We start from the raw sequence: 22379 nt of genomic DNA, 5'->3' as shown, positions 1-22379 counted from the left end.
TCATTTTCTTTTTCTCCTAATGGTGGCAGACACGAGAATTATAAAGACAACTGTTTTCTCTTTTTTTTAGGTCATGACTGTTCAATTCGCTTGTGGAATCTTGAAAGCAAGACCTGCATCCAAGAATTTACTGCTCATCGCAAAAAATTTGATGAGTCCATTCATGATGTGGCATTCCACCCCTCCAAATGCTATATTGCCAGTGCAGGAGCAGATGCCCTGGCTAAAGTGTTTGTATGACAGAGTGCTTCCCTTTCAACTCTAGCTTTGTATATATTTAACCAGCTGCACAAAAGAGGAGAGGAGGGCATGAGTCTTCTTATCCTGCCCTGTAATTCAGAGAATGTTTGTAAGTGTTTAGTTTTGCAGGGTGGTGTTTTCTAAATTGACGTTTGTTCTGGTTTCTGTGAGCTCAGCTGGTACTGTGAGCTTGGAAACTCTCAGTTTCAAATAGTTAAAAAACAAAAGAAATGCTTTTATTTCAGAGGGTGTGAATTTTCGTCCAGGCAGGCCTTGGGTGAAACTAGGTCTATGTATTCTCTATTAATAAAACAGAGTACTGGAAAGAAGGGGTCTAATTGCATCAGGGAGTAGGAAAGGAGGGAAACTTCCTAGGATGCTTTTTATTGAGGAATCTTAGTGTACTTAAAATTAAATCACCTGGAAAAAGTGTCAGTTCACATGCTCATTACTGTGTCATGTGAGAGGTACTTTGTCATTCCTTTGGTATTAATAAAGTAAATCTTGTTCAGAGAGTAGTAGTGGATAGTTAATCTCAGCCACCTGGCTGCTAGCCTAAGATAAATGCAATTAAAAGAAAGCAAATTACTAACATAAATTAAAATGCAGTAAAGTTTTTGTTATATCTTCCGTGTTATACACTAAATATTTAGTTTGCAAAAGAAAAAATATAATTTTATAAAGACTGTATTAGCGTGTGGCTAGAAGCTGAGCCTTTAGTCTAGTCCCAGTTAACAACAGACTGAAGCAGTCTGTATATACTGTAGTAGCAGATTTAACTTATTCAGATTTATAATGCTGTTTATTCTTGGAGATCTGGCACAAGAAATTATCACAAACCTTTCCAAAGAAGCTGTCCTACAATTTTACTATCAAACATTTATCTCCTCTTGCTTTCCTGCTAAAAAGGGTATCATTCTGGGCATTAAGGGTAACAGTGAAATATTTCTGTTAAAGACTAAACTTATACGTGATGCTGTGTATGAGTCCTACTAGTGCAATAGGTGGGAACTATACAAAGTTCCATCAGTTTGAGAGATTCTGCTACTTCTAGAAGTATTTTCCAGCTTCACCATTTGTGGAACTTTTTAACTTGTCCACTTCACTGGGCATATTGTGCCATTGATCAAGTTACCTAAAGAGTGAGTGCTTCTTGTAATTACTCAACAGACGTGCTTTGTTTATGAAATCAGAGTTTCTCTGTTGATTTAAATAACAAATAACTTTTAATCTGATCTTTTAGTCTTTTTATCCCTTCTTAAAGAGGGAGGTGAGTGGATTCTTTTCTATTATGTGTCATCATCAGAGTTATTATTGCTGATAAGCTTGAAGTTGGTGTTTTCCTCTAATGGGAATAGAAGGCAGAATTTCTGTTGGAGATGATTTCTGGTGCTGATGAGAGTAGGAAAGAACCCAATGCGACTCTTCTACATACCAGCCTGAGGTTAAGACTGGAAACTGATAAATAAATCTTTACCTTTAAACTGACACTTTTTAAAAAGGAATCATTGAAAGATACCAATATAGGGTTTGACTGTGTTGTTTTTAGAGTGGCATTTGGGGATGGGACCACATTTGAAGCTGATCTCAGAGTTTAAATCAACTGTATTACTTAGAATAAAAGGTTGACCTGTGCTGTTTGAGCCTGCAACACATTATATTTACTGCTAAAATATCCTGGAATACCTTTTATTGCTCAGAATATTCAGATATGTCACTTCATCATATTGATATGCAATATATTTCCATAGATAAGATTAGAACTTTTACCATGAAACAGATGACTACAATAGTAATTCAGATTATTTAGTTTTTATAAAGTGTTTTGGTTATGATAGAAAGGGGGAAACTTGGCTGCAAAACTGAGCATTCAACTTTGTGAGAGTTCTTTGTACTTGACTCATATTTCTTTCAGTGTCATTATTTTATTTCTTTTTGAAGAGGAAATTACAAAGATTTATTTGAAAAATTCTAAAAGTTATGTATATTATATATGTGTATATATATTGTAAACATGTATTAAATGTGTCTAGTAAGGGAAGACTCCATGGGTGCATTTTAATGTTTTAGTATTAAGAGTTCTCTTGAGTTTGTGTATACAAAGGGTAATGGTGTGAGTATGAAATGAATGTTGTGCTTTTGCTTACACAATACAATATGTAGTTACAGTTGTTTAAATTGCTGTACATAAAACTAATAGGCCAGCATGCTTGTTTTTAAAGACTGTCATTCTGATTACAATTCGAATGTAAGAAGTGGCTGTTGAAATGTGAATTGAAAGATGTTTCCTTCTCACTATTGAGCTCTTGCTCAAACGGAAAAGTGATTATTTTTTTTTTTCTTTTTAAAAGCTGGCAATAGCTAGAGGATGAGGTGCCTTTAAAAAAACAAAACAAATGTAGCCTTACAAAGAGGTTGTGGAGTATATATATATTTTTGTGCTGGTCTTCATAATCGATGTCAATGTCTTTTTACTGTACTTGCTCACATACTTGTAGGACTGCAGGGTATTGTGCATGAGCCTGTCAGATCTTCTGAACATCGTCATAGGAGTTAGGGATGAAAAAATTATTTAGGTTATCTAGTCCATCTGCTTGCTAAAGCAGTGTTGTAAGTTTGTGCATTTTAATATTGTCTTGGCCAGTGAGGTTTTATGTATGTTCTAAACAATTAGGCTTGCTTTCAAAGATTATTTCAACAATTATGTCTCACTGACAGGAGGATTTATGTGGTGTTTAGTAGGTTTTTTTTGTAACTTCATTCCAGCATTCTAAGCCATGTTTTGTGCCATTTTACATATTCCTCATCATCTTTGTAATTTGGAACCTGCAGGCACGCACTGGTTCTAGCTGTATATTTCCATTCCTTTCCACTTTCTTCAAGCTATTTTGTAGTCTGCTCTTTTTACACAACTTTTTCTTGTTTTCAGTTTTTTAGCTCAGTTTTCCATAGCTTGGTGCCTACAACACCATTCCACATGGATGATTTGTTGGACTTAGTCTGAAGGTCATCTGTTAAGTGTGGGTTTTGTTTGGATTTTTTTTCCTCCAACATGATGCTTTTGTGTAGGAAGACCAAACTTTTGGTCTTCTGGCTAATGTCTCGCAAACCCAAATCGTATTTATTTCTGACAACTGTTTTAAATAACTTTGAGCATTGTTGCTTCTTAAGTTTCTTCTTCACTTTCAGTATGTTGTTATGATTCTTTTGCAGCTAGATACTTAATTCCTGTTTCATAATTATCCTGGGTTTTATAAGCTTGGAACTTCTGAGCTCTGAGGGCACTAAATTATTTTTATTTTTTCCCTTTTATGTGCAGTTCTTCCTGGTTCAATGTAATTGGTAACTTCATGAATGTGATACATACATCTGTTGAAGATGTAAACAAAACTGGACCTGAGGCTTATTCTTGCAAAAAAAGCATTTTTGTGCAACATCAGTATATGGCATTTTACTGTTACTATTCTTCCAATATCTAATTTACATGGTACATTTTTTAATGGTTAACTCATATAATTTTTTGTGTATGTTAGCCTGTGCTACTGATTTTACTATTTTTCCGATATCTAATTTACATGGTACATTTTTTAATGGTTAACTCATATAATCGTTTTTGTATATTAGCCTGTGCTACTGATTTTGGTTTTACTAACTAATTTAATGGGAGAATTTTCAGTCCTTCCATATGTTGAATATTGGTTCACTAGGTTAAAATACTCTCATTTTTATTTCTAATTTACTTCACTGTGCTGTTTGCTTTCACATATTTGATTCAGTTACCAAAATGCTTGCACAAAATGATTTGGAGCTGGAAGAAGCTCTAGATAAAATTATATTGTGGAAAACATTTTCTTCACTCTTACTAAATCCTAGTGTCTGCATATTTTTTTTTTGTGCCTCAAAGAGAAAACTTTAGACATACCATGTAAAAGATTTTACTGCTTGTAAGAAAATCACCCAAAGAATATTTTGGGATCTCATTCATCTTTATTTTGATAAAATATGTTCTTTAGCAAGAAAGAAGCCTGTAGAACTATATGCCATGTACTGTAGGTTATTTTTTAGGCCATATGTTTTCAAATAATGTTATGTTAAAGCAGTCCCATATGTAATGTGTTTGAGCAAGTGTGTGATGTTCACCATACAGCTTTGTGATTAGGTCATACAACACCATTTTGCAGATGTGAATTTAAAGTAACCAGAAACTTGTCCTTCTGAATAAATGTATAAGAGATAAAGGACTTAGTTACACCACCTTTTTCAGTACACCTGTTTGATCACAGATGTTCCCTTTCCCCACCTCCTTCCTCATGTTTTAACAATGTAATTTTGGGGAGCAGCAATTTCCATAAACTGATGTGTCATTTGAGCAGTGTTTGAATGGCAGAAGTGTTAGTCCATCCCAAAGGAAACAAAAAATTAAAAAGCAGGCATAGACATCAGATAAGCAGGTTTGGGTTTTGTTTTAATGCCTTCAAAGATCTGTATTTGGAAGCGTTTGCAGGCTGTGGTTTGGCAGTGTCTTTGCAGACTGTCCTAGGGAGCCTACTTGACACCTGTGTTAAATATCTAGTAAACCTAGTAAAACCTAGTAACATGGGTTGAGTTAAGGAAGAAAATGCAGCCATTGTGATTGTCCCTGTGCCTGTACAAGAGAGTATAGCAGTGTTCTCCCTGGAGTCCTCTTTGCTGAAGCATCAGGTTTGCAATCTATCAAGTAATTTCTGCCGCATGGAAGTATTGGAAATGAGATTATTTGTATTTTTACTTTGAGGATCTGTAGGCAGCGGTCATTTTGATTGTGTGCTGAACAGCGAGGGAAGCAGGGAGACCCTTTGCTATACCCTGTAGGAGATAGGTTCTGGCCATTTAACCCACTACCTATGTGCCCTCCATGTGACTGGTGTCATCATGGGAGAATTTGGCTGGGGAGCAGTGCAGAGTTTAGCCCGATGGTATCACAAAGGAGAAAACATTAAAAGGTTAGAGTAACAAGGTTATCAAGGCTTTCCCATAATGATTCTTCGGATTTATTTATTTGTCAATTGGTTGCAGGTTGTATGAAGGATAAAATCTAGTATATATCCAGATTCCAAATTATGCACTCTTGTGTCAAAGTAAAAGGTGGAGATTGTTCAAATTTCAAAACCATGTCACTTTAGATGAGGATATGGCAAGAGATTTGTTATAGCTTATTACTTAAATTCTAAGAACAGAACTTCCTCTTCTGTTAACATAGTCTTCATGTTGGGGGACTCAGTTATGCAAAGATAACTTCCTCGGGCACTGTAGTGGGACTACTCTTTTGTTTCTGTATAAACATTTATTTAAAAACAACATTGCAGGACTAAGACTTTGTGTCATGATGTCTGTTAGTATTGAACCAAACCCACAAAATTTGGGAAGCGGAGTAGAATTTTAGGCTTGTTTCTCATTATTTTCTTTTTTTTTCTTTGGTCATAATTTATGTATTTAATATATATTACATACAGTGTCAACTGTATGACTCACTTCACATTAAATAGCCCATTCTGTAAAAAATACTCCTTCAGTACTTTCTCATACAAATGAGATGTGTATGGGACCAGTGGTTCCAGGTAATTTGTGACTCAGCATGTATGTCTTTCAGTTTTCTTATGGGTGAGCTGATAAGATTCATGGAAATAACTGTGAAAACATGATGCTGCTTATAATATGGCATTTAAAATCATTCTGAAATTTGTGGCTGTTTAGTGGAAATTGTTTCAGACTACACTGTTAAGAATGAAGAAATCAGAATATGGTAGTAAACCACTTACACAAACCAATGTTGCAATCTTTGACATGGTAATTGAGTTTTCTTGGGCATCTGCTGTTGGTGAGCATCGTAGGGATGCTCAGCATAGCTGTTAGTATCAAGTGACAGAGAGGAAGCAAAGATTTCCCTGAAAAAAACACTCAGATGTTTCAGGAAGCTCTCTTCTTCCATAAGGACATGAAGGCATTGAGAATATTTTATCTAAGTCGATAATGTATTTAGTTGAAGAGGGTTACAATAGGTGAACAGTCTTGACTCATCCTCAGTGTCTTTAAGCTTGGAGACAAACACCGTTACTGCAATGAATGGCCTGTAAACTGCTAGTCAAAACGACCACAATGTTTCTACTGAGCAGCAGAGAAACTGATGAAAACCATAGTGTTAATCCATCCAGTTATATAGGGGGTGTTTTACAAGAAATAACCCATATTGTAGAAGATAGTATTACATACAATAGAGCAAATGAACAAACACCTGGGCAGCTGGGGCGGGACTAGGATGACCTTTGTGTAAATAGTCCTTGCTCAGGCAAGTGCTCTCATTCAGCTGGTGGGACTAATCCCAGGAGGGAGGATGGTGGGAAATAAGACCTTTTAAAATTATGTCTCTGCCTGTGCTAATGAATATACCTGTTGTGCAGGTTATCTATCTTTTTGATATCTGGTTTTTATCTTCCCACTTAAATCCTCCTTTAGGCTGTATTTTCTGAGAATCTTAAAATCTCACCTGCAGTGGAGTGTCATTGCAGGGTAAATTTCATAAAGGACTATTGATTTTCTCTTAAAGTGTTCTTTGAAGGGTGGTGGGGTTTCAACTTCAGCCCTACTCCTCCCACCACCAAAAGGCTGATTTGTACCTCCTTATTCACAGTTCATTTAATTGTACTGATTTATCTCTTTACCCCACCTGCTGACTTAATTTTGCTGCTCTGTAGTCTGTTGTGAAAACTTACGAAGTGCTGTATCATTTAGCATGTTTTTGAGAAGCTGAATTCCACTACAGAAGGTGTAAATCCAGTTGAATAGTACAATTTGTGGGTCTCCGCTGGTTCATTGTCAGGAGAGATTTGTTGCTAGATGACAAAATCCAAACTATGGCTGAGCTAAAAAGGCAGTTAATAATATATGCTTTTTAGCCCAAGTTTCTTCCTGGGTAAGTCTGGTTTGTAGTATTGTGTGTTGAACTAGTTTCGCCCTGCTCGTGCTGCCAAGCCATGCTGTGATCCTGGGAAATCACACCCACGTTTAAACCATGCCTGCATGTGTGCTTTTAAGCTGCTCAAAGCCTTGCGTTGACACGGTCCTCAAACCTGGTCTGCTTGCATTCCCTCAGTTTGAATTGCAGGCTCCCAAAATTACTTCCTTGCTGTTTCAAGAAACCCTTGGTCCTCACACCAGAGTATTAGACTGGGACATTGAGAAAAGATTTATGCAGCTGGATTTGTACTATTCTGAAAGGGAGGGGATAACTTGTTGCCAAGCCAAATATTTTCATTATTTTTGGATTACTTACAAAAAGCAGCCAAAAACACTGTATAAGGGATAAACAATGGACTTCAATCTAATATTTTTCCATTAAGAATTTATTTTTTTATTCTTCCTGTCATCAAGACAGTGCTTTTTGGATGTAGCTTGTTTTCAGATGTGTGGCTCCTAGAATTGTTTCCTTGCAATCAGACATTTACAAACATACATAGGTTTTGAAAATTGTCTCGTATGTGTTAGCACTTTTTCTGGAAATGCAAACTGAGCATGTTAGCTAATCATTTCTTGTACCTTTATAGCCCAAGCAGACTGAAAAGTGGTCTTGTGCTATGTTTTCCTTGAATCATGCATCTGAAAAAACTTGTAGAAGAAAACCGATGATGAGAAGACTATTGTTGCTCTAGGATTTTCTGTTGATATTTGTCAGCCTATCAGCTACCTGCATTGTATTTCATATAAATATCTTCAATTGGTTTCTTTTAAAAGAAACCGTCAGGTTAAAAAAGACAAATTTCTTTGCCTTATGGACCATAGTTTGGATTTTCTTTGTTGCTTATATTAATCTACTTATTTTTTTCCTCTCTACAACAACTATTGTACTTTAGAGTTACCTGACAGTTCTCTTTTGGAGAAGATACCACAGGTGATAACCACTTAAATGCTAGTAATTACAGTTGCTCCTCTTCTGTTTGGGGTCATTTCCATGACAGATAGTTGATATGAAAAGGCTACTGTGACCGATACATAAACAGCTAAAGGAAATTAAGACTCCCCTTCAGAATTATGCTGAGGTTATGATTTTGCACACCAGTTTTGAATGACTACTTTGAAACAAAGTTGGGCTTCACGTGTCTTGCAGAGTGGTGGATCCAAATGAGAAATACCTACTCGTTGACAAATAGTCTGCTTGTCAGTTTTTGTGTATGGCTCAGTACAGGGCTGTGTCAGAATTTCAGTACCACCAAATTACCTTGTTTAAATGCTACTGTCGTACAAAAGTGAATGTTATTTTAAGTGAGAATTTCTGTTTTCGAACTTGTGAAGGAAATAGATTTCTTGGGAGTAAGCATCCATAAATTTAATGTATTTCATAATTTCAGAAAGGCTTCTTAATCATGGGACATGAGAAAAGTGAAAAAGTGATTTGTTCTCCAAAGATTTCATAAGCATTTATTATAAAAAGTATAAATTTTTGCTTTAAATGAAAATGCTTCTTCAAACACACACTATTAAACTTCTTACTAACATTCAATACTTTAAAATCTTAAATATCTAAAATGGCAAAGATAGAAAATTCAGAGGGAGATTATTTTGAAATGCACCAGTATATTTTTTGAGCTGCTCAACTGCAGCCCTGAATTTTCTCTTTTTCACTGCAGTTTGTATTTTGTGAAACTTCTTGGATAGGTTATAGTTAAAGCTACATTCATTTGCCTGAATAAGTCAAGTAAATATTTTGTCATTAAAATTATATAGATCTTCTTATGTTAGTGTGCCGTTTAAAACGAGACCACATTGAGGTAACCATGCAGATATTTGTATTGGTATGACAGTAGTGAAGTGGGGTAGCTGTATACTGTACCCGCATTCTGTGCTGAGCAAAATCACGTGGACTTCCAGAAATAAGCAATGATTTTTAAGAGCAGCTTTAATGTTACAGCAGCAAGTAAGTGTCATTTGTACCATATAATTATGTAAATTGGGTGCTAATAAATACTATTTTTCAACATTTTGTATTGTGTTCATAATTTTGCATTTTATCACAAGATGTTTGTACTCTTGGAGTGTGTGCTAGGAGGGGGAAGTGCACTCAGACTAGAACAAGTGGACATGCGTTTGGAGGGGCATGAGGTAACTTCATGCGAACTTCCTTTTGAACTGTGCAACGTGTTACCATTCACAGTAGTATCTCAGTTTTTCTGTTCTCCGTATGTCTCGGTTTTGTACTGCTCTGCCATCTTGGCACTGTTGGCACCATACATCTTTCCATGGACTTAGGCACACAGTCCCCAGTATCTTCGTGGGGTGAACAGGCGTGCAGAGTGAGAACGGTGCTGTTGTGCAGGAGCTGGTCTGTCAGCGGTGCGTTGATCACAGCAAGACGTGGTGCGCTTCTTGGGGAGAACATATATTTAGCATAAAAATAAGTGCATGGTTCTGCCCTTGGGGAGAGGATGAGGGAGAGCAAACCACACATCACAGATGGCAGTCGCATTGCTACAGGAAGATGCTCAGAATGGCACTGTTGAGGGGGAGGTATGGGAATCTACACAGAACTGAGCAGAACAACTTGTTAGTGAGTCCATCCTGTTTTTTCTAAGCTTGTAGGTGGGATAAGCGAAGTTCTCATCTCCTTGGTAAGTAAAATAACCCTTCTGATTTAGTCCTACTCATCTTCCCTCCTCGTAGGAAAGGAGGAATTGCTTTATGAAATGACATTACAATTGCATTCACACCAGTATTCTGCCTCCAGAGAGGGTCAGTAGAAGATTCCTGACGTAGGGAGAAAGAAGATTTCACGAACAATGTAGGAGTGACCCTCCCACATGGGGGGGGGGGGGGGGCCTTCCTAACATTCTTATGGTTGCCTATGAACAAGACATGTCCCCATAATGATTTGGGTGCGAGAAAAGTGAGTATATTCTTTTTGGCCCTATGGTGAAACTTTAACTACCATTTCTCTCTGTGCTTAAAAAGAAGTAATTTGTATGCGTGAGTGTTGGAGTTCTTCAACTGCATTAACAGAGTATTAGAAATCGGAGAAGGGGTTAAGCTGGCATTAAGAAAAATAACACTTGTGTCTCTTGCCATCCAGTATGACTGACAGCTGATTGTGAGTGATGTAGCTGATGCAGTGCTAAAACCTGTGATACCCCTCAGTTTTAAGTTTTTAACAAGGAAAAGAAAGACAACTTTGAGGAATTTGGAGGCACTCAGCTATATAGATGTACACTTGCAATGTTTTCAGTATGTAGGTGATTTAGCAAATGTAGATGGCCTGGTACTGTCTTAAGACTTCTCAAACTGAGACAGGAATGGAAAAGAAAAGGGATCAACTTGTTTCCATAACGTTGCTGATGGGCAGAGAAAAATAACTAGAAGAATGATAGAGAGTGAGTGACTTTGTTCAACCATGAAGTAATTTAAGGTATGTATGCCACAGAAGACTGACTTGGTGTTTGGTGTCTAGGTAATATTTCTGATATTTACGGCTTGATTTGACTTGCCAAGTAGATAATGTGGATAATTTTCTGTGGAGTTTACAGGTAGGGTGTTAAATCCACTGAGGACGTTTAGATTGGGTTTGTCCTGTCTGGATGCTTAACCCCAGAGCTTTTCCTGGTCACTGGAATGGTTCCCCTCATGTGCTGGAGAGCTGGGGGGGGAGGAATGTGAGAAGGAAGGGGAAGCCCATCTGTCCGAAAAGCAAAATTCAGCAGCTGCCATGTGCAAACCCTCCTCTAGCTGAACCAGCAGCAGCTGAGGAGCAGGAGGGTGCTCACAGCAGGTGATGCCTTCTGTGCAGGGTGGCACAGTGACAGCAGAGGTGCCGAGTGTCTCACTTCTGGACTAGCAAGGTAAGATACTGCTGGGAAGCAGGACTTTGAGTTACCTCTCTCTGAAGAGACGGTTTAACTTTGAATTGCACCCAGAATGTGAGTAGCTAATGCTGGAGTTCGAGGCAGGAGGTGCTGTCATTGAGCTCCCCCAAGGTTTCCAGAGCATGCATGTTGGTATTTATTTCCAGGTGAGAGTTCTGCACTGTGATTGCTGAGCAGTGGTGAGCCACTAGCCCAACTCCTGAGTGCAAAGATGCTTATTTCCTAGGGAGAGAGTGATCAGACAACCCCCTTCTGGCTATGTATCCAGTGTCTAGTTCAGAGAGCTCCCGGCGCTGGCTGGCAGCCTGCCTCCAAGTCCAACCCTTTGGTGACCTTTTTGGGATGCCTCAGCCAGAGGGCAGGTTCCACTGCACTGGTCAGGCATCTGAAACTAAGTGGCCCAGCATCAAGTGTCTGGATGTCTAGATCCTTTTCTGATTCAGCCCTGCATCTAGAAAGTGTGTAGAGACTGTGTTAATTTTTTTTCAGCTTCAAAAGAAGTCTGTTTCTGAGTAAGATGTGATCTTGCAGACTTGGGAAAGTACATATGATTTTGATGCCTTTCAGCCATTAGACTCTGCTTGAATGACTGTTTCCTCTGATAGCTCATTTGGTGGTCCTTCCTCTGCTAGCTCACTCTCAGGCTTTTTTCAGCTGAGCGTGTTAAAAGGACAACACTGAAACACCTGGGGCTTTACCAACCTTGCTAGGTCTTCCATAACCTAGCAAGAACCCCAGCTATGTTTCAGAAACTAAAATGGTATGAACCATATTTGGTGTTTATTTTTTAACCACATATGACGTGACATGTACTGCATATGCCTTTGGGACAATTTTATTGCAAAAGATACAGCAACTTGTATTGATAAGCTCAAAATACCTTGTATATGTTACAGAAGGAGTTTTGCTGCTTTCTTCAAACAAATATACCCCCTCAAACATTTATGAAGATTTATACGTAAGTTATCTTGGTTTTTAATAAAACAATATTTAGAGACTTTAGTAGATGGCAAGTATTTTGATTGCTATGAAAGGTAAAGGATAAGAGGAGTGTGTTCTGTGCTGATCCCCTCGCTTCTGTTAATGGAAGGGTGTATTCTTACAAGTTTCGAGGCTTACGCTTAAGTTTACAGTGTTTATGAATAGGACGTCTAAGTTTAGTGGAGAGTCAGATTAAACATTAAACCTCTTTCATGCTTTGAGATCCAACAATTTCAATATCATGCTGAGAAGTTAATAAAAATGCACATTGGCAACCGAGTGCCATCATTGTTCTTTAGCCTTAAGATAAAACCATTTAAGCAACAACAGACCATGAAGTGCCCTTTTTAAATGTTTGACACAGAAGATATCTGTGCAACTTCCCTCTGAAAGAGCATTTGAAAGGTCACTGTCATTGCTTGAAGTTTAAGCTTTTGGAAGAAATTAAAATGCATATCCTAAAGAACACATGTGGCTTTAACTGTTCCTAATGTCTGGCTGTCTGTGCTGTGCTTTCACAAGCGAAACATTGGGGAGTCTCTGCAGAGTACCAGTCTTCTGTGCTGCAAGAATACGGCTAGTATGGAAAACAGTATGTGGTGGTAAGCCATTGCATTAAAAATTAAACCACAATATTAAGAGTAGCTAAAAGTTAAGACGTAGGCCTTTTTCTCAGCTAGCCCCAAATTAAACCCCAAGCAAACAGGTCTTCAGACAATAAATCTGGTGTCTGAACTGAAGTCCCCAGTAAATTCAGTTTATGGTTTGAGTTTTGTTCAGCCCATGTAATGTCCCTTGTTGACGGAGAGCAATGCTTTCAGCAGAATGGTAGTGAGGGAGGTGGGTCAGGAGATGGGGGTATCAGGGGTTGCTCTGCTTCTACCTAACTCTCTATCCTTAATCTTTACTTTTTTCAAGGCAAGAGGCTATTGCTGTGGAAGTGCAGCAGCACAGATTAGTGTTAAAAACTCTGCATACAAATATAATTTATGTCTTTGTTTTGTTTTTTTTGGAAGCTGTCAGTGCCCTGCATCTTCTGTCTGGGTAGCATTATTATATTGATTGATTATTGTACTGATGATGTTAAAGCTGGAACTGCATGTTTGTTCTGAGAGGAAAATCTGAACCTTCTCTGTGTAAAACTGTTTCATCCAGGATTGGTTTCGATAGCCTCTTGAGAGGACCCCAGCCTGGCTTATGTTACCACACCAGGTAGATCATGCAGAATCTGCTGTTCTCATTAGTTTGCATTATGCTTACTTAATTGGTAATTTTTTAGCTACTTCAGTAATATTTCCAATTAATGTGTCACTACTCCCCTACTGACTAGTGATATGGCTAGTCCTTCACTTAAGAAACAACTGTGTGTTTTGAATAATCTGGGGCTGTAGTTGGTTCATTGTGAAATCAATCCATAAAACAGAAATCAATCCCAAATTTGGGAGAGTGTATCTGTGAATGCTGGAAATGCTGCTTTTGCTGGTGTGTAATACAGAACTTCAGATAATTCCCTCTTAAATCCTGTTAATGGCTCTTGAATAGCTCTCCTCACACTAGAGACTGCTGTAAGCTATTCAGAGCTGTGGTTTAACAATAGAGTGATGGGTCTCAAATGCTTTTCTGATTGCGAGCAACTTAAGCCCACAGCTTTTCTCAAAGAGTCTCTTCCTCCTGGCAGCTCTCCTGTGGTCCTGCAGGCCTTGAGCCTCACAAGAGCAGAGCAAGAGAGCTAAGGGGACAAGACACTTCTCAAAATCAAACGTTAATGCCGTGCTGTAGGAGACGACATTCCAGTTCACGTGCATTGGCTGCTTTGTGGATTTGGGGCTTTATTGGGCTTGACAAACAGTTGTAGGGTCCCACAGCTTGGGACTTGCTTTCCAGTCTCTGGGTTTGGATAAATCTCAATGCTTGAGTTTACAGTAGCTGAAGCTTAACTTGCTGGCAAGACAGCTTTAGGGAGAGAGTGCCTGCTTTTAAGAAGGTACTCAAATTTGAGTTGTGTGTCCCCCCCAAAAAAGTGTCTGGTATTTCAGCCCTGACCTGGGTGTCATCTGGTGGGCAATGCCACATGGAGGTGCTTCTGCCACAGCAGCTGAACAGCATGGCTGCTCCCCAAAGGGACCTGGCCACTTCAGGAAGCAGGTGGTACATTTTAAGGAGCTTGTGCGTGCCCAAAGGTGGGAATCAGACAAGCCAGGGCTCTATACTGGAAGCAGCTTTCCAAACAGCTCCAGTTATTTCCTCCATGTTTACTGCCTGTTTTCCTACCCATCTAAATCAGAGTTTCTGAAGCCTGCACAGAAAAAAACAAAAAAAACCCATCTACATAGAGCTTTTATCATGCATAGGGACAGAGCTGCAATCAGCCTTGCTGACTGGAAAGTGCCAGAGAAATACACCTCCAGTATTTCTTGAACTGAGGGCTGGCATTACTCCTGTGGCACTTGGCGTGCCTTCAGCATGGTGCCCAAGGGTCCTGCCTTGCTCAAGTCCATCAATTCCGTGGCTGGGAATTAAATTCTGTGCAAATATTTTGGATGAGCTGATTAACAAAGTGGTAGAGGTTGTCAAATTCATCCACGAAGAAGGAATGCTCCTTATCGGGGTCTGTTGCAATGGCTTCCAGTTCATCTTGGGCTGCCCAAGCAACTCCGACGGAGTAAGCTATAACTCCTGGAAAGAAACCCAGAGTTTAGAATGAGCATAAAAGTTGTCATTGCGTTAAATATAAGACCAATATTGCAAACGTAGTTGCCAGGCCACAAAAATGTGGGCAGTGACTTGCAGTGCTTTCAGTCTGTATAAAAATGGTATTTTCAATTGGAGGAAAGGTGTAATATGTGTTTTGGAAGTACCTTTTGCCAACAGCAAAAAGATTCAAACAATAGTAAAGCTTCTGCCCTGGGTCTGAACAACACATTCTTGTTCCAGTGCAAATGCCTTACAGTTGTGTTGGAAGATGTATGACTATCCTGACTGGAAAGCCAAAGGAGGCTTCATGTGTTACTAGGACTGTAGAAATCCCCTGATATCTCCTAGACATAGCTGCATTTTACTAGATTTATGTGATTATTTTTTTTTAGTTCCTTATTCAGATATTAAACAGATGCTGTTCTTGTTAGAGCTCAGTGAGACCCCAGGGTGAGGTGCTTCATAAAGTTTCCTTCATAAAGTTTCATCTAGTGCCTTCAAATCATAGCAAACTGCATTTCTCTGACCTGGATAAATGCTGAGGCATGTAAGGAGAGCAGGTAGCCATAGAAGAGCTTACCGTTTTGGTGAGCTGCCATGGCTGGCACTCTGACATCATCATAAGACCTGCCATCTGTAATGAGAATCATGATCTTTCTTTTGTTGGGTTTGGATTTGCTGAACAGCTGTTCTGATGCATAGCTGATGGCTGCTCCTGTGCTGGTCCCGCCGCTCCAGTAACTGATCCTTTTAATAGCACTCAGCACGTCCTGCTTTGTGCTGTACTTGTCAAAGCTGAACTCGAGCCTTTGCTCATAGGTGTACTGAACGGCTCCGATGCGGGTGTCAGTGTCAGAGATCTCAAACTCCTTGCTGATGTTGGCTACAAACTGGAGGACTGTGCGGAAGTTGCTGGTGCCAACGCTGCTGGAGCCATCGATTACGAAACCGATGTCAGCTGAATTGAGGCAGGTCTTGCTGCAAACCAGCCGATCGGTGTCACAGACCCGCTTCACCAAGGGCTGGACCACCTTGTGTAGGCTGAACCAGCTGGGCACATTGATGGAATAGAAACCATTTGTCCTACACACTGCCTGCAAGGTAACACAAGGATGAATGCAATGGAAATTCAGTCCGCCTGTTTCAGCTGCGGTATGTAGCTGAATTGTAACGATAGGCTCCTGGAAAGAGCAAGGCTGGAGTCTCAAGTGGCCTCTCTTCCAGTCACCATCTGCTTCCCTGGGAAATGATGTCAATGTAACATCACAGATACTTGTGTAATGGGACAGTTTTCCCTGCCTTTTTTTTAAAAGCTGTGGGATGGAGCTGGTATTACAGTAGTGAAAGAAATGTAATAAGCAAGTTTGCCACCTGTCAGGCTTTTTTAGAAGAGTTATGTTGTTTGCAGAAAAAGCATCCAAATCACAGAGCTGCTGTTAGTGTGGCTCCAGTGGGCATTATGGGAGCCTGTGTGTTTGCCAGGTGGCAATTTCAGCTCCAGTCGTTCAGGGCAACAAGGAAGGTTTTGCCTGCTTGACAAACCCTACTGCCTTGAACAGAAACCTGAGGCTGAAGTTGTGTTATCCTTGGCTTATACCCTTCTAAGCAGAAAAAAATCCCAGGCAATTTTGGTGAAAATGCAAAAAGCCCATGAAGTTTCCCCATTGTGCTGGCTCTGCCAAATAGCAAAAAAAAAAAAATCATTAATTTTTATAACTGAATACTTGTAGGGAGCAGATCTGCAGGAGTCAGGTGAGTGTGGGTAGGAAATAGGGGTGGAACAGAGGAGGGAGTGGGAGAAGTAAAGCGTGGGGTGGGGGGGAGTGGTGGGGACAGGCTGGATCAGATTGTCCTTGGCTTTAGCACCTTTTAAATGCTAATGCCTCAGGTCTCTGGGTAAGCATGTTTTGTTAAGCCAGGCTTTATCTATCAACTTTGTGTGTGTGTGAGTGCTTTAAAAGACCGAGGCACTGTTTTCTTGGTGCCTGGTCTTGACTTGCATAAAACCTAACAGCTGCAAGGGAGTTGCAGTTCCCACCAGTCTGGGCTCCTCACCATGTCCTGCTCTCTTGCTCTTTGCTCTTACTGTCTTGCAGCTATTTTAGTGTTACGATGCAGCAGTATCAAGTCACCGTTCCCTCTCTACCTTCCTGTTCTGAGCCCACTCTACTCCCACTTCTGCCGTGTCCCTGGCAGGTTTGCAGAGATTCACTGTAGCTTTGCCCTTTTAAAAACATTAAATGCAAATGAGACTACAATCCAATTAAACGCTGACCGGAGACAGTGCAGCTCTCGGGGACAGCTCTGAAACTCGGGAGATTATTTCATGGCAGAGTGACACGGCTCAGATGGGAATCTGCTTTCTGAAAATAACAGATAACTCAACCCTGCTTCCTGAGCCCAGCCTGGTCTGGCGTTTGCTAGATACCTCCTGCTGTAACTGGGTGCCAGCTTGCCCTGAAGCACTGTTGAGCAGGCAGCTACCGTTAGTGCCAAATACAAATCGTTCAAGGTTTGTGTTCTCTTTTTTTTGCTGCACATGGCAGGGATTTAATCCCTCTCCAAGAGCTACCATGAAGTCCATAGCAGCAGAAGCAAATAACAGAAAAATAACCCGCATCAGATCAACAGTGGAAACAAAATGTTTGAGTTACCCAGTATAGCTGAACAACTGGGATGTGCCTGTGTTAGGAGTGTCCCAACATTTGCATGCATGGGACCTGTCTGTAAATGCAACACTGACATTGTGTTGACAGGGCTCCTCAGCATTTGCCAGGCGGGAGATGCACAGGAGGCTCATGGAAAACTCAGGCTGCAATTGTGCTTTGTCACGCTACTGTATTTTTTGAAAACCTCTTGTGTCAGTATGACTGCACGTTTGTGCCAGTGTTAGTTAGTAAAAAGCCATTTGCTCCATGATGTGTCTCAGACCAGAACTTTAGAGACTTCATCCCCTTTCCGACCAGCATTGCTGCCTGGCTCTTTGTACAGGAGACCTCAAGACAGTATAAGCAGGACAAGAAATAACCATAAGTGGCAAGAAGGAAAGGGAAATGCCCTGAATGAAACAGCTTGGAAAATGTAGTCAGAGCCAAGCTCCTGGGCAGAGCCCAGCCCAGTAAGTACCTTGTCCACAAAGTTTGGTTCGATGATGTTCTGCTTCTCACTTTCAGCAGCTGCTTCAATAGTGACAAAGAAAATGTTGATCCCTGATTCTCTGGCCAGCCTGGAGGCCTCCTCCACTCGGTCGGTTGGCCAACCGTCCACAATCACTACAACTACATTGGGTGCTCCACCTCTGTTTCCATTTGCATCCAAAAAGAAGTTTTTGTTAACAAAGGAAAGTGCCTTCCCTGGAATAAAAGAGGCAATGAGGATGAGTTACAGGTCTGGAAGCACTCTGCCTGATAAAATCTCATGAAATGGTAGGCAGAGGGCTGATACAAGTGTTGGAGCCCTGCCTAGAGCCGGGGAGAGTGGTTTGTGTGGCTGTTGGAGCAGGAGGGTAGGATGCTGCTGGTGGTGCCAGTGCCTCCTGAGCCCTCCTGCACTGAACGCCATCTGCCCACTCCCTGCGCCCCAGAGGGGCTGGGGGTGAAAAGGGGGGTTAGCAAGGATCCCCGACACATCAGTGGGACCTGCCCACGAGGAGAAAGGTGAATGCTGTCCACTTGCAATGGACTTGCAGCGTCCTGGACCAACGCAGGCAGGTCACAGTGGGAGGAGCGGTACCCCCTCGCCAGCCCTGCCCTAGCACTGAGCATCGTTCAGTCACAGCCTCTGTACCCGGTGAAGAGGTGTGGGCTCACTACAGTCCAGGCTCTGGAGCCCTCCCTGAGCTGAGAAGGTGCAGGCAGCCCCATCACCTACCAACGTTGGAAAGTCCACCTTTCTGTGGGATTTTCTCAATGGCGTTTCTCAGGTCCTTGGAGTTGGCATAAGTTTTTAAGTTAAATTCTGTGGAAGGGTCATTGCTAAAAGAAGACATGAGAGCAGCTGTCAGTTTCTTGCTTCGCATGCGAGAATACAAAAGCTTTAGGACCCATCTGTGCTACCCAGTTCCTGAATATGAGCTGGAGTGAGAGCTTTAGCATGCACCAGCCGTGGAGCTACAGCTGCCAGAGTGTGCAGTGTGCCCCGCAGCAATGGGAGTAGCTGCACAAGAAGCTCTTACCCGTACTGAACAATTCCCATCAGAGGACCAGTGCTGCCGATGCCAAGGGCTTGAGCCACATTACCAAGGAAGTGCTTCTGGAGCTGAAAGCGGCGTTTACCAATGCTCCAGCTCCCATCCATCAAGAAGGACAAATCAACCTTGCAATCTGAGGAGAGACACAGAAACACGGAAAATATTTTTAGTCCTTTCTTATAGCTGTGCTTCTTGTGAGAAGCAAAGGCCTGAAAAGTCTGCATTCAGTGACTTGTCCTGCTGGGCAAGCTCTACCAAAAAGCCTTTGACAAGGAGAAGTCACAGCTGGGGGCTCATTGTCCTGCTCATTGGTAAACACGGTCCTTGGCATGATTTTCTCCCACACAACATCCAAGCCTGGCTGGGTAACAAAAGAGCAAGAAGCTGTCCCCAGGGGTCAGTCTGGGAGCACTGCATTTGGGGGCTAGGGAGGAGAGGTCAGCCACACCAGGAGCAAGCTGGCTCGTGTCCTGTGCTCTCAGAGCCATGGCTTGGGCTTGGCCTGCTTTATTCACAGCCCAGAGGTGGTGGGAGTTTGTAAAGCCAGATGTGACCCTCGGATTTTGTGGTCTGGCCACCTGCAGAGCACAGACTACAGGGATTTCCTTGGTTACGCTTTTGTGGGCTTAATTGATATAATAGATGTAACAGAAACAGTTCTTCACATATTGTGTTAATGCTGCTCAGAAGGGAGAGAAGACCCACTCAGTTCCCTAAATGTGTGATGCCTAGGATGTGCCTTGGGGCTAAGGACATCGTGAGGTCTCTTCAAGGAGCTACTGACAGCAATCCTGGCAGCTCTGTGCTTCTGAATGAGAACCATTCAGCAGCTTCATTCTGGGCTGGAGCTTACACTGCGGATGATGATTTCACTTGGTGTGTTCAGACTGAGCAGGGGGCTCTTTTCACAGGTAGCTGTAGGCTTGTACCTGTGTGTGCAGCAGCAGCAGTATGCTGTTTGTGTGTTGCCTCTCTGGGCTGAAAGCAATATTCTCAAGAAGCTACACCTGCACCCAAACAAACTCTTCCCTCTGATTACACAGATGAACCTCATTTTTGTGCTTCTGCAAATGCTGTCTTCATCACTGCCAGCCTGCAAGTTGGTGGCAAAACATTCATCGGTTGGACTGCAACCAGGAGTGGGATCAAAATTTGGCTTAACTAGAGTGCTAATTAACATTTTTCCCCCTCTGGCGTCTGGGTCATCCCCATCTCTTGGTTTCCCTCCGATGATGCCTCCTACCAATCAGACTGTCCAAAATAGTGTGTTTTAATCATTAGGTAGCCCGAAGGCTACAAAGCACCAATTGTTCTTACTGGCTTATGCAACTGCCTCCCGTCTCATTACCTTCAATTTTTTCTCCTGTAGCTGTCTGTTTTTCTAATTTTAATAATGCTGAATTATAGAAGCGTGACTGAGAACCGTGTTCATTCACAGCAGATCGTGAGGCAAGGCCGGGAACCCACAACAAATAATACCTCAATTAACGGCCAAGTTTTCCTGAATTTCCTGTCCTTCAAAGGGAGCTACACCATGTGGGGTATATGTGGAAAGAGGGGAGTTTGTTAGCCAGCAGGGTCTGGACATGCAAAGATGTACCTACGCTTCTATACAGACTTAATTTCAGGGGAGAATTCAGACAACAGGAGTATTTTGGTGCTGGGATATTAGTGGGACTCTGCAAAAGCACAGGCTAAAAGGTAATCTGTAGGGAGCCAAGCACTTTCTGATTTGCAGGGAGGCAAGGTCTGAGTTACAGCTTTTATGGTCCTAGAAGTTATCAGTGGGATGAGAGTTTTGATTCTGGTGTGCCTTATCTCAGTTCAACTGCTGGAAATGCAGCTGTGCTTGCTTGTGTCTGCTACACTGAGCTCTGCTTTCCCTGCAGTGCAATTGGGTCTGTAGGGCAGATCGTTCCCCTTTTCTTCTTCTTTCCCTTATTTTTGTATCAGTTTTAGGTGTATTTGACACCTTTGGTAGGGAAAAAAATACTTTTAAGTATAAGGAGGCGTGCCTGGGAATATACAGACATTTGGTTCAGTAGTTAATGTAAAGAGTCCTTGAAATGCCAGTTCTGTGAGAGACAGTATTCAGCTGCTGGAGGATGGGCAAGAGAGGACCCAGGCGCTGGTGGGAGGGTGAAGCGCTTTCTCCAAGGGCGGCTTCCCATGAGGAGGGGGCAGATGACCCCATCTCTCCACTCACAGCTTGCGTTCTCTTTCTCCCTCTACTCTGGGCCCCATCTAAAGATGAGCTAATAGGCAAATCTGCCTTTAATTATAAAGGGCTGTAGAATATTTCCTTTTCAGAGCAGGGGACCCTATATCTCCATCCATGGACTGAGGGATCCTTGATGCTCCCTCTGCATTCCCTCTCTCCTTGCTGTGGCAGGCACTGGGTCCCTGTCTCAGGTGGTTTCCTTCCCTCCCACCCACTGCTGGGGGAAGGGTGCCCACACTCAGCATAGCCACGGGAGCCTGCTCTGGTCAGCAGGGCTTGCTCATCTAACCCTGGCTGCAACACACTGGTTTGCTGTCCTCCACTATCAAAGTCCCCGAATGAAGCTCTGCACCCCAAGAACATGGAGCTGATACTGCCCGGCAAAAGGTAGCAGTGAGCAGCCACCATCTCCCTGCCCAGGTAAGCTAAATCTTGGCTGTTATTTCCTTCCCTGTAGAAGCAAAAACCAATTATGTATTTGAGAGGGGTCAGCGGAGAATGCTCCCTGTTGCTCTGCAAGGGAAAAATGCATTCTGTGAGTTTCTTAGGCTTTCTTGAAAACTTACCTTTTGCTTTTTAATTTGAATGCATTCTAGCAATGTGTAATTAATAAACTGGTAATGCTTAATTATGAAATTAATTCTGAAGTACATACTTGGGTTCCCCTGGGAGGTGGACTCCGGCGGCTTTGGATTCAATTCTTCCTTTGAACTGAAGCCTAAAGAGAGGAAGAAAAGGTTCCATCGGTGTGTGCTCAGTGGCTGCCCTTGCTCTGGAAGGAAGCAGGCAAGGGGGTGGCTGCAGAGTGCCCCCGGCCTGAGGATTGACGTGGGAGGGAAACGAGGGTGGGGAGCACATCCTTGGAGCTTACCTTTTTCCACCTACATCACTTCTAGGATAAAACAGGACTGGAGGCATTTCTAGAAGTGCCACCAAAATCTCTCCAAGCACCGACTTTGACTCCCCTTTATGAGTCAGTCCCCTCACTGCAAGGGCTTGAGAGCAGCATGTGTAAGTGGAGGGTTCCTCAGGTGCAGAGGCTGGTGGCTATGGTGTGGGGTGGTGACCTCCCAGTGCTTTGCCCCTGAGAGAACCAGTGCTGCCACCCCGCTGGCTCGCCGTGCTTCACCTGTGCTTTACAATGAGCTGCACAATGTTGGAAGCAGACGAG

General features: G+C 41.9%; 2 protein-coding genes across 6 annotated transcripts in view; one reads left to right on the top strand and one right to left on the bottom strand.

Moving 5' to 3' along the window:
* STRN (striatin) overlaps positions 1 to 9248 on the top strand; it is a 73434-nt gene extending 64186 nt beyond the window's left edge. For all 3 annotated transcript variants that reach the window (XM_075043095.1, XM_075043094.1, XM_075043093.1), the window contains one exon: positions 71 to 9248. In XM_075043095.1, the coding sequence (XP_074899196.1) occupies positions 71 to 240 (170 nt within the window). In that variant the 3' untranslated portion in view covers positions 241 to 9248. The remainder of the gene's footprint in view (positions 1 to 70) is intronic.
* A 2663-nt stretch (positions 9249 to 11911) lies between these two features.
* Positions 11912 to 22379, bottom strand: part of VIT (vitrin) — a 57310-nt gene continuing 46842 nt past the window's right edge. For all 3 annotated transcript variants that reach the window (XM_075043086.1, XM_075043087.1, XM_075043088.1), the window contains 6 exons: positions 21864 to 21926; positions 18973 to 19120; positions 18669 to 18772; positions 17925 to 18151; positions 15379 to 15892; positions 11912 to 14780 (listed from right to left, as the gene is read on the bottom strand). In XM_075043086.1, the coding sequence (XP_074899187.1) occupies positions 14602 to 14780; positions 15379 to 15892; positions 17925 to 18151; positions 18669 to 18772; positions 18973 to 19120; positions 21864 to 21926 (1235 nt within the window). In that variant the 3' untranslated portion in view covers positions 11912 to 14601. The remainder of the gene's footprint in view (positions 14781 to 15378; positions 15893 to 17924; positions 18152 to 18668; positions 18773 to 18972; positions 19121 to 21863; positions 21927 to 22379) is intronic.

This window comes from Buteo buteo, chromosome 12, assembly GCF_964188355.1.
Source record: "Buteo buteo chromosome 12, bButBut1.hap1.1, whole genome shotgun sequence".
Classification (NCBI taxonomy): Eukaryota; Metazoa; Chordata; class Aves; order Accipitriformes; family Accipitridae; genus Buteo; species Buteo buteo.
Note: the sequence above shows the minus strand (reverse complement) of the source record. Positions and strands in the feature narration are given on the sequence as shown.